The following is a 12,536-nucleotide window of genomic DNA, read 5'->3' as shown; positions in this document are numbered from 1 at the left end:
GGAAATAAGTGATTTAAGTGACTTTAAGCATGGCATAGTTTTTGGTGCCTGACGGGATGTTTTGAGTATTTCTGCTGATCTGCTGGGGTTTACAGAGTGAGGTCTGAATAACAGAAAATATCCAGTACGTGGCGGTTCTCTAGTACAAAATGCCTTTTCAATGTTCAGAGGAGAATGGCCAGACTGAGGTGGGAGGAACGCAACGGGAATTCGAATAACCACTAGTTGCAACTAAGGTACGCAGAACAGCACCTCTGAACATACAATGCATCAATCTTGAAACCGAGGCTACTATTCACATGGGTTCACCAAAACTGGACAACGGCTCACCTGAATACCTGTCTGAGGACTGTTGCTGAGCATGTTCATCATTTTATGACCACAGTATATCCATCTTCTGATGGCTGCTTCCAGCAAGATAACACATCATGTCACAAAGCTCAAATAAACTCAAACTGGATTCTTGAACGTGATAGTGAGTTCACGGGACTCAGATTGCCTTCACAATCTAACAGAGCACCTTTGTGATATATGGTGGTGGAGATTTGCATTATGGATGCGCAGCCAACAAATAAGTGACAACTCTGTGGTGCTATTATGTCAACAAGGACCAAAATCTCAGCGATATGTTTTCAACACCTTGTTGAATTCATGCAACAAAGAAATATGGCGGTTCTTATAAGTGTATTAGTTATACTTAATAAAGTAGCCAGTCTATTGTATGGTGAGGCTATACAAACAGACATAAGTTACTAAGCTGAGACACTCTTATTAACTATGTAGATACTGTAATACTGATGTTAGTCGAAAAATTACAGAAAACTACAGGAGCACTAAAACCCTCACACACTCCATCCCTGCTGCTTTACTGTGTGACGGACACGTGACTGGCGCAGAAACTCAAGTCAACGCTGCCCACCGTCACGCTTCGGGTCCTAAAATCTGGTCTGTGCCTTTAATGTGCCAGAAGGAGCTCGTGGATGGGTTTGTCCAATTAGTGTGTAGGTGGGGCGCAGGAGGAAACCGAGCGGAGACCTACAGAGCGCACACACTGACCCTTATCCCGGAGTTTCCGGACACGGAGAACAGTGCGTGGAGTTACCGCTCTGTCTGCAGTCAGCTGCAGCAAGTAGATTATAGACCGCTGGAAGTGTCCGATGGTGCTGCAGGAAAGTTTCCCCATGATTCAAGTGTCGATACCATCGATGGAGAAGGAGGTGGATGAGTCGGGAAAGACTAAAAAGGTGAGGACGCGGCATTTTAGTGTTGTCGGGTTTTTTGTTTTTGGGTTTTTTTGAGCAAATCCAGCGGGATGAAATTACGACTGCGGTTTATCTGGACACAAACACTTTTTTTCACTTGATAATCAGTAAAACTTTGTCTTCCGGGGACGCCAGGTAAGCCGGGCTACCTGCAGGAAGAGTGACAGTGAGTTCAGCTCAGGGTTTTTTCCACTCCACAGTGGCAAGAATTACGCAATTTTGCTTGCAACAACAAATACAATTATCCTTATTACTAAATGCGTTCAGCTGATTCCGTCAGTAAACGCAGCAGCAACTCACAGTAACTGTGGCCCTAGTTGCTGTGATTTTACACTGTAAAATGTACTTGAAGCCCAGCCGCTGTGACTTATAATGTGACTAGATGTAATTGTTGATGCATTAACCTGAGAACTACACTTTGAGGTTGTAGTTTGCTGAGCTGGTATTTATTTATTTATACAATCCTTCTGCAGATTATTCTTTAAATTTATCAGATCTTTATATTATTTGTGTGTGAAACTTAAACTGACGATCAACTCTTAGATATGCATGTACGACTTCAGTTATACTAACTCTGCTGCAGGAACATCTTAAGAAGGGGTCAGAGTCTCAAATACAATACAATACAAATTTATTTATATAGCACATTTAAAAACCAACGGTATACCAAAGTGCTTCACAATAAAATAGCAATATAAAACCATCATAGCACTTTTTAAAAGGGACCTATTCTGCTCATTTCAGCTTTATCTTCTTTATATTCCTGGATTCTACCAGAGTAACGTTGTATTCACTGTTCAAAATAATCCTTATTGGTATATTGGTCATATTCTAAATCCCTCAAAGCTAAATTCCCCAGACAGAGGATGACTCTGTCTGCCTCTCACAAACAGAATGTTTTAATGGCAGGTTATTGGAGTGCTGTGTGCCTGAAGCAGAAACGATGGCACCTTGTTTGTGCCCTGTTCACGCAGACTGAAGTTTCTTGGGTATGCACCCTGAGCAAACATGCTTGCATGCATTTCTCCAAACAAGTAACAGGGTGTTGTCTGAGGAGGCTGATGATGCTGTGTGTAAGCAGTTTGCTGATTGGTTGAAAAGTGGGATTGAAATATAGTGACAGTAGAGATCAACCGGAAGAGGAAGAACCGTGGAAAAATTCTGAAAGATTGAAACAGCAACTCAGACACTTTTTTTTTAAACACTTGGTTTCATTTCACTGCAAAGAAGCTTTTTGTTATGGTTTCTGTGCCATAAATGAAAGGATCAACAACATCTCAAACACAATCAAGAGTAGCCCACAGTCCCATTGTTCCCCATATTCGTGACACTCTGCCTGTCAAGCTCACATCACAGACTCAAAATTTGATGAAAAAGCCTGGAAAGATAATTGGCACGCTCCCTCCATCTCACAACAAGAGACATCTGAAGGGCCTGATAAAGGATATAGAATAGAATACATTATAATAGTCCTTTATTGTCATTGTACATATACAATGAAATTATGGGTGTTCCACGCCGACTGTGCAGGAGTCAAAAAGTATAAATAGTAAAAACAGCAGGAAAAAAATAGCAAACAGAAGAATGTATATATACAGCCAAGAGGAATATATACAAAACAAGAGAAAGGCGCACATTGGAGAGCGAAGTGCAAAAGGACTTGGTCTAAGCACGTCACAAGTATGAAGAGGTTTATATCCTCAGAAAGAAGATGCAGGGTACCAAACTGTAAGTCAGACCGGTATAAAGTTTGTTTAATGCCACTTTTAACCAAACTGCTTAATAGTAATATGTGTACTATAAATTAACTAATCCTATGATGATTATTATTTCATATATGACTAAAGGCTAATGCTATCTACACAGCTAAAACATGTAGTAGCACTGACTCAGGCTGGTCACTTGAGATGACCATATTAAGAATATCCTGTCTCTCTGACATCACACAGATCATAGAGTAGAAGCTGAGTGTTTAGAGCCGTGTGAAGCCCGAGCTTTTTTATGTTTTTCATTCAGTTTAGTTTCACTTGGTTTCCAGAGTGGTTTAGTTTTTATTAACCTCAGAGTTTTAGTTTTAGTCTCTCTTATTTTTATTATATTGCTATTGTATGCCGATATATATTAATGTTTACTACAATAAAACCAGAACTTTTGAAAGCAGGTGATTCGCAGCCTTGTAGACCTTCAAAGTCTCATGAATCCATCGACAGCTAATCGGGTTGTGACAACAGATTTTATCAAACTAAAAAACACTAAAATGTCCTCTTTTTTAAATTGTATTTTAATTAGTTTTCCATCTTCACTAAAATTGTTCTTGATTGTTCCAATTCCCTGTGCTACAGTAAAATCTTGGCTTACACACGTTAAATTCAGATTTCTTTGAAGTTATTTAACAATTTTTAAAAAAAAATTACAGGTAGTTATTTATAACGACGTTAGACTACTTCCATGTTAGAAAATAGCAAAAGACAGTCATACAAAGTAGTCATATAAGATATGTGCATGTTAGCATACTAACTCTATTAAAATGTTCTCTCATCATTGTGAAGGAAAGAAAAAGTGGATATATAGAATTTGCAGAGTGAAATCAGAAGCTCTGTGCCTCTGACTAGTGGAGAAGTCATGTTCTTGTATTATGAACCAGTCTGTGACATACAAAAGAAAATGTCTTTATTTCAGTAAATGGGTAAAAGTGGAGCCCCACAGTCGCCTGATTGTTGTTTCACTTCATTAGTAACATTTTGCTGGTACCAGGAGAGACCCTCTTTTGTTTTTGTTTTTTCATAAGTTGCAGGAAATTTCACATTAGTTGTTTAAAAATTGTCATTCTGAATAGACTTTTGTAACTCAAGGATACGTCTCACTCAGTTTTTCTTTTGTTTCTTAAACTTGAGTGTAAGTGAACTGCACTATAATAAAATCATTTGTTAAAACATAACATACACGTTTGTTTGTTTTTAAGACAATTGGCTTACATGCTTTTTCTTAGCAAGGAAAAATAATTCAAATTTTCAGTTGGACTCTCTTTTGCTTTCAGAGCAGACTTGTATTTAAGAGGGTGCTGGAAACATTCTTCAGAGATTTTGCCTCATATTGATGTAACAGCATCACGCTGTTGCCTCAAATTTGTTTGCTGTACATCCATGATGTAAATCTACCGTTACACTACATCCCAGAGGTGCCTGGTCTAAATTTTCCGTGCAGTAAACTCATTGTAATGTTCAGGAAACCAGATTAAGATGACGAGCTTTGACTACTGCTAGCACCAAAGTCACCCTTTTCCCCAGTCTGATGCTCGGTTTGAACTTTAGCAGGTTTTGTCATGTTGCATTTTCTTCCACTATTACCTAATCCCTGCTCATCATTTTATTTTAGAGAAGCACAACACTTAACGCAACTTCTACCACTTAGTTCCCACCTTTTAGAAAGAACCAAATGCCTCAGTAGTGACTAAAGAATGAATCCTGTGTGTGTGTCCTGTTCTGTCTTATTTGCAGCTCTTCAGGATTGAAGTCTTGTTCAACGAGAGGAAACATTTTGTGCTGAGAAGAAACAGTGAATTTCAAAATCTCCACAGAAAAGTATGATCTTTGTTTTATGACCAGAGCTGCTTTTACTATGATAATGATGTTAAATGGGACCCAGATCTGTCTGTTTGAAATGTTTGAGGCTTCTCGTGCTGCTACCACATACAGCTCAGGAAAATCGTCCAGACTCCAGATTTCCCGAGCAAAAGGAACCAACATCTGAGGACCAAACCTCTGGAGCAGAGGAGGCAAGAGCTGGAAGATTATGTCCAGGTAAGACATCTGAGGCTTGGATTACGAAGCGGGTTCAACATAACCAACGTATCTCTCCGTTACCTGGATTCACTTACCCCAACAGTGGAAATCAGGTTATGCAGTCACTCAAAGCTGGTTATCAACTGGCCAAGTAAAACCAAAGCTTCCCCTGCACATTCATGTGAAAGAGGTGTGTTAGCACCATCTGATCGGTCTAAAAAAGGCATTTCAAAGATCAAATGACTCTTCTTTCTATGAGTGCTACCTACTCCAACCAGATGAAAATGAAACGGTGATTAAAAATCTCTAAAGAACATTAGAAAAAGCACCAGTAAAATGCAACACTGTTATAAAAGGACATGCTGCAGTAAATCATTAATCTGGTGATTTAGCGCACAGAGCAGTAAAATAAACACTTTAATTTGATTACTTTTTTGCTGAATGTGCTCTCATTGCTGCTGTTTATTTCTAATGTGACAGCTGCACGTTAGATCTCTGAGACTTTAAACTGGAGACATCTGAAAAATAAACCTCAGCCTAATAAAGGAGATGTGGAACATCAGTTTAGTCGCAGATCAAAGTAATTTAGTAAGTTTATTTATTTTCTGCTGTGTTTTACTTGCATCTATTTGAAAGAGCGAGTGTAAACACAAAAAATTATTTTATTTTATATGTTGGAATATGCAGAAAATAGGTTTAAATGTTCAACAAATTTCTTCCAGTGGGAGAATGTTGCATATAATTTAATTTGCTTCATGCAATGTGCATAATGTTCAAATATTAAAACTAATAAAACAAGTTTTAAAAAGAGACTTTTTCATTTGATTCAATGTTATATTGAATATAAAATAGAAGAATAAAAGAATTGGGCTGAAAGGTCAGTTGCTTTATAACGTATTCAGGTTGTGTGTCATGTTTTTTAAAAGTAACAAAGTAATAAAGTAACTAATTACTTTTGAAAATAAGTAATCAGTAAAGTAATAGTATTACTTACTAATCAGTAATTAGTAACTAATTACTATTTTCAAGTAACTTGACCAACACTGCTCCCAGGTGACAGCTGGTCAGTGTGCAACTGCAAAAACTGATCTGTAAATGGAACGATGTCAACATTATGCCCATGTAGAGTAGATGGTGGAGGTCTGACGATTTCTTACAAAGTGAGAACTAGATCAGATTATTTATTATTTATGTTCTAAATTAAATTCTTTCTAATTTGTTGGATAGTGAAGCTAACCTTTCTGGACCAGCACAACAATTGCCCATCTGTTCCTGCTGTTAGCATCATAAAAATGTGACTGATTAAGTGTGAAGACAAACAGTTCAGTAGGATGAGAAACGGGCTTCAAAGTGTTGATGTGTGCTTTCCTCTCTTTGGAACGTGTTGTTTATCTCAATTTTTTCTAATATTGATACAGAAGTAGTAGAAAACTATCCTTGAACCCAAACTTTCTCTTACTAGAAAGTGTTAAAAAGAACGAACAACTTCACTTGTTCCCCAGTGTGCATATTAAACAAATATGTAGAACTGCTTTCGTGTATTTGCACAATATCTCTAAAATTAGAAACATCCTGTCTCAGAGTGATGCTGGATAAACTACTTCATGTATTTATTACTTCTAGGCTGGACTATTGTAATTTGTTATTATCACAATGTCCTAAAAACTCCCTGAAAAGGCTTCAGCTGATTCAAAATGCTGTAGCGAGAGTACTGACAGGGACTAGAAAGAGAGAGCATATTTCCCCCATATTGGCTTCTCTTCATCTGTTCATTAAATGCAGAACCAAATGTAAAATCGTGCTCCTTGAACTGTATAGAATTGAACTTTTGAACTATTATTCAACCATGACTAGATTTAGATAAAACCCCATCAGCTGACACTTACTCGGCATCAAAGAAATTTGCAAGGACCTCACTGAGTAATGCACAAAACTTTAGTTCAATGGATCTGTGATTCTTATTTTGTAACTCCAAATGTTTATATTTGTGTACTCTAATGGTTTAGTTTTGCATTATTCACAGAAAAAACTGCTTGAAACTGAAAGTTTAGAACAGTTTGAATTCAGAGATTTCGACTACACTGACCTTGACTTGAAACTTTGAATTTAATAAACATCCAACACTGCAACAGTATGAATATACTGACAAATAAGGAAAAACTTAATTTGGTCCTATTAAAATTTTTAATATCAAATGAATATAAAATGAAGCATTAAAAGATTCCTTGGGAACTTTTCAGGTTTGAGGAAGTGTTTTCCTGTGACGGGCTCCGGGGTAATGTATATAATGTGTGTATATATATATATATATATATATATATATATATATATATATATATATATATATATATATATATATATATATATATATATATATATATATATATATATATATATATATATATATATATATATATATATATAATGTATATTTCTGCTGATGAAAGATCATACTTTATAAATATTATGTGGTTATATTACTGTCTAAAGAAAGGTGTTTTTTTTTTTCTTTCTTGTAGATGTTTTGCCCTTAAAAAAACTGTTAAAGAAAACATGCTCTTTTTTCTTCTTTTTTTTCACCAGGATGTCATCTACCAGAATGAAGATGTGCCACAGGTGCTGCTGGACTTCCTCCACGTTAGACATTTCCACACGGGGAACAAGAGCAGCATGGAGTAAGTCCTTCAGTCCGGAGAAGCCGGACATTTTGCTATATTTAGCGCCTCTATTAATGGTCACGGGGGGCAATGTGACAACATAATAAATCTTCAGAAACAGCGATCTAGAGCAGTAGCAACCCTGACTCTACCCCACAGTGCATTTAATGAGGCTCTGTTAAGTCCCCGCTGCTCTTACAGAACACACAGCATGTGTAGGGTACAAGTAATTCTAAAGACTAGTGTGCTATATGTAGGCACACTAGTCTTTATTAGTTGTTTCTCTTTAAATTATACTGTAAATTTAATAAATTCTTAGGTTAAAAACATGGACCGTATATAAAAGATGGAACCAAACACCATTCTTTTACCTGTTGGTTTTGGGAATCTGAAGCAAGTGACAAAAGCTGCAGTTCCTCGAGTGGCTCATTTTAAAAGTCGTCCATCCCTGCAAACTCCATCGTATAAAATGGCCAACTATACAGCATCACAAAGCATTTCATTTTGAAATTTTTGGCAGTATTTAGTAATTATCTGCTCTGATTTCAGATCGCTTGATGAACTTGACAGCCAAGATGACAGGTGGGAGTATTACTGGTATTTTCTGTTTCTCAGTATTTGTGCAAACAGTGTTTCATACGAATGATGACAGCTGAGTTCCAACTCACACTCATTGCATGAAATTAATCGATTATGTTTTGCTTTCGCTTACTCAGTTATCAGTTTACCAATCAGCGAGTGCTGGGATTCTTTCAGGATCCTTATCTCACCGACAGCACTTCAGGTAGGATGAACGCACGGCATGGAGAAAACACTGCAGAGAGAAATGAGTTTTGTTGTTTGGTGTTTTACTGCAGATATGGAAAGTTTCTTTAAAGCAAAGTTTGTCTTGCAGGTCTTCCAGATGTGGTTGTAGATGGGGTTCTTCAGGGTTTTTACCCCCGGGACGTCCGGGTCAGCTTCAATGCCCCCACAATCGCTGAACCTGAGCCCACCCTCCCCACATCTGACCCCACCCAGAAGCCTAATGTTCTAACTTAAAGTGCGCTATAGCTAAAAACAAATGATTTTCAAAAATAGTTGTTTTTTTTTTTTTAAGAAAACCATCAGCACAACAAGACAAAGCAAAAGAAGAGTTTCTGTATGGTTGTCCCAGTGGGACTGAAACCCATCACCCAGGCTTTGTTGCTGCAGTGCTCCACCCATTGTTACTACAGCACAGACACGGCGCATGGTTTATTTCTCTTTTAGTGTCTTCTGAAATCCAACTCGCATTGTGGCAGATTTGAGAAGTAGGTCAGATGACTGGTGGGAAAAATAACAGCATAAATGGCGGAAGTTGATGGAATTTTAGGGGAAAGAAAATCATGGCAGACTAAATGTGCCATTATCAGTGGATTTCTTGCTGTCGCCACAGGGATCTACGTTTTAAAGTAGAAATGCTGAAACTATGTTCCGGATTGGGCACCGTCAGTGGAAAAGATGTATTTAACGTTCTCGTATTTAAACCAAGTGACAAAATATCTCATAGAGCCGTTTTAATTTTTTTACACTGTGAACATGACGGACTGCATCAGGCAGTATGTGTCGTTCATACTGACTGATTCAAACCACAGCCTCAATTCTCGTATAATTCACTGTGTCTAAGCAAGTGGGAAGTTATTTTAAAACAAAGGGCTAGATTCAAAGTTTAATGAAATATTTTAGGAAAACACTTTACACATTTTAGGATATGCTCGTAACCGTTATAATCAGGAGTAGCACAGAGCTAGTGCATACAATGTCTAATATCCTGACTGTAATATATTTTAAATATGAGGTTACATTTTTAAAGCCATATTTGTTCAGTCAAAGGTTTGGCATGTGTGACTTTTGTACCATGTTTATAGTAAATTTGTGATAAAGAGTCAAACTGGTCCTGTGTGAATTTTCTTTATGAACATGTAGAACAAGAAAATCCACTTTCTTTTGATGGAGCAGCTGAAGGCAGGGGGAGAATTATTGTGTAGACACTTAGAAAGGTCTTCATTGATATAGTAATACACATGGACTAGCTTATCTGCTCTGTTTATGCAGAGAACTGCTTTGCTCCTGCTCTTCTCAAAGTGCAGTCTTTATTTTTCTGCACAGCTGTCACACCCACTTTGCTTGGAGTAAGAAGTAGGAAGTAACAATCTGAGAATTATTGTGTAGATACTTTCCATCTTTAGGTTGAAAATGTATCCGTTTACAATCATGAGCCAGTTCCCCCTGTGGATACGGAGATAGGATTACTGGACTGACAACAAATGCTTTCAGAATTTGTTATTGGTCCCCCAAATACTACAGTGGCTATAACTAGGCACTAATAACAGTTTTCTGAAACTGAAGCTTACGACGGCACCAATCTTCTCCACACTGAACTACTGCATTAAACGGGCATTACCGGATCCACTCTATTCCATCTGCAGCTGATGCACAACACTGTTGCACGGGTCTTCATTGATATAGTAATACACATGGACTAGCTTATCTGCTCTGTTTATGCAGAGAACTGCTTTGCTCCTGCTCTTCTCACAGATACCTTCTATGTCAAGGCTAGTGAGTAAGGGAGACCATGTTTTTCCCCTCTATCAACATTTGAAAAGAAAATCTTAAATCCACCTAAGGTGTGTTAAGAATATAAAGGGTTAGTTTGTGTTTCTGGTCTCTGGGTTCCCTTATCTTTAACTCATATTTATTTCATATTTTGGCCCCAAGCACCTGAAGCTGCACTTTGGTGTCTTTGGTCAATTATTGTTTCTGGCAGCACTCCGTTCTAGAAACTCTCTGATATGTTCAGCCTAATCTTTATGGTAGCCTGGTTTGGGTTCAAGTGTTTCGATTAAAAACAATATTGATATCCACAAAGGCTTTGAAATAATTTGAATACCCAATCTAATGCATTTTTTTTAAATATATAAATTAGTGATTGAGTGTGGCAAATACAGTAAAAAAGTGCAGTCTTTATTTTTCTGCACAGCTGACACACCCACTTTGCTTGGAGTAAGAAGTAGGAAGTAACAACAAGCAGTTCAGGCAGGACTTGTGCTTACTTGTAAAGATGTTATGTGGCTGGGGTTTTGAGTGGCTTCCTATTTTGTTTGTTTCAGAACCAGGTCAAACATTTTCACTCTGAGTAAAAGAAACAAACCAATCAAGTCAGAAGAGTATGCTTTCTTTGGGCTTTATGGGAAGTATGACCTTACAACCCAAAACTTATACAATGCACAGATATCAGTGAGCCAAACTCAGCAAGTTTGGGACTGAACACCTCTCTCTGCAACTGGATACTAGATTTCCTGTCAGAGAGGCCTCAGTCCGTCCGAATCGGCGACAACATCTCCAGCACCATCAGGCTGAGCACAGGAGCTCCTCAGGGCTGTGTTCTCGGCCCACTGTTGTTCACTCTCCTGACACATGACTGCACCGCCCTACACAGCTCTAACCACATCATCAAGTTCGCTGACAACACAACCGTGGTTGTACTCATCAGCAGCAACGACGAGTTGGCGTACTGGTGCAGCGAGAACAACCTGTCACTGAATGTGGACAAAACCAAGGAGGTGACTGTCGACTTCAGGAAGACTCGCTCCACCCACACACCACTCAGCATCCGCGGTTCCATTGTAGAGACTGTTAACAGCATCAAGTTCCTGGGAGTTCACATCTCAGACGACCTCACCTCACCAACACCACCTCTATCACCAAAAAGCCCCAGCAGCGCCTCCACTTCCTGAGACGCCTGAAGTGGGCCAACCTCCTTCCTCCTATCCTCACCATGTTCTACAGGGGCACCATAGAGAGTGTTCTGACCAGCGGCATCTCCGTGTGGTTCGGCAACTTTAATGCTGGTGATCTCAGCAAACTACAATGGATTGTTAAAGCAGCTGCCAAGATCATCGGAACATCTCTCCCTCTGCCACAGGACATCTTCCACAACTGCTTCATCAGTAAGGCCTCCGGCATCGTGCTTGACCCCTCACACCCCTCACATGGACTCTTTTCTCTCCTTCCATCCGGCAGACGTTACTGCAGCATTGGGGCCCGATCAAAGGCATCCACAAGCTATCAGACTCCTGAACTCCCTTCCACAGTATCTTAGCTGATCATAAGACTGCTGTCTTCTGGACAGAGACCTCAGATGTTGTGTTTGAAATCAGCTGGAGCCAGTCTCGCAGCTTGGGGGTTGCGGCTACCAATGCTTCCTCATGTTAATGTCACAGGAGTATGTTTGTGTGGCAATAAATTAAAAATAAACACAAACTATGGAGGTTAGAGGTTGTACATTATTCATCTAAAGGAAAACACCACACACAATTCATTTAAATGTAGCAAACAATAAGCATAAATATGGAAAGTTATATTCTTTAAATTCCTCTTATTTTTTTTTCTTGAGTTGTCTCAGACTCGGTCACGTGTTTTGTAAATGGATCACTAATTAAATGACAAAAAGGATTTAACAATAAATAATGCTTTCTGTCATTTGGGATTTTTAAAGCAGTCTGATAAGGAGTGTCTTTCACTAATGCTTGTGGTCTTGGTTGTGGCTCAGGGCCTAGGCTATTACAGTGAAGTGACATTAGTTAACTGAGATAAAAGTAAAAACTGCAATTAAAATTATATTAATTATTTTAACTGGTTCCAGTCACTTGGGATTATAAACTAAACCGAGTTTGACTGTTTGAGCTGGAATAACCATCTTGTATTGATGAGTAAAATTTAACCCTCCCAAGAAGAAACGTTTTTTTCCTGTTCTCCCCACTTTAACAACAGCACCTCAATGCAGCGTGGAGTAGCGCATGCGCGTTACGGTA

At 38.5% G+C, this 12,536-nt stretch overlaps 1 protein-coding gene across 1 annotated transcript; it reads left to right on the top strand.

Moving 5' to 3' along the window:
- Positions 1-1,040: 1,040 nt before the first annotated feature.
- On the top strand, positions 1,041-9,602 carry snx22 (sorting nexin 22). Its single transcript, XM_063480981.1, has 7 exons — positions 1,041-1,244; positions 4,760-4,843; positions 4,958-5,062; positions 7,628-7,719; positions 8,251-8,283; positions 8,418-8,485; positions 8,597-9,602. Exons 1-7 carry the CDS (start codon positions 1,158-1,160, stop codon positions 8,740-8,742), a joined length of 615 nt encoding a protein of 204 aa, XP_063337051.1. The 5' UTR covers positions 1,041-1,157; the 3' UTR covers positions 8,743-9,602.
- The last annotated feature ends 2,934 nt before the right edge of the window (positions 9,603-12,536 follow it).

The sequence above is a fragment of the Pelmatolapia mariae genome, linkage group LG7 (assembly GCF_036321145.2).
Source record: "Pelmatolapia mariae isolate MD_Pm_ZW linkage group LG7, Pm_UMD_F_2, whole genome shotgun sequence".
Lineage (NCBI taxonomy): Eukaryota > Metazoa > Chordata > Actinopteri > Cichliformes > Cichlidae > Pelmatolapia > Pelmatolapia mariae.
This window is presented reverse-complemented; position numbering and strand designations above follow the sequence as displayed.

Excerpts from the sequence above, each read along its gene's own strand:
- snx22 (XM_063480981.1), top strand. The coding sequence starts at position 1,158 with ATGGTGCTGCAGGAAAGTTTCCCCATGATTCAAGTGTCGATACCATCG. Across the intron at positions 4,844-4,957 it reads TTCAAAATCTCCACAGAAAA|CTCAGGAAAATCGTCCAGAC; the intron begins GTATGATCTTTG and ends TACCACATACAG. Across the intron at positions 5,063-7,627 it reads AGCTGGAAGATTATGTCCAG|GATGTCATCTACCAGAATGA; the intron begins GTAAGACATCTG and ends TTTTTTCACCAG.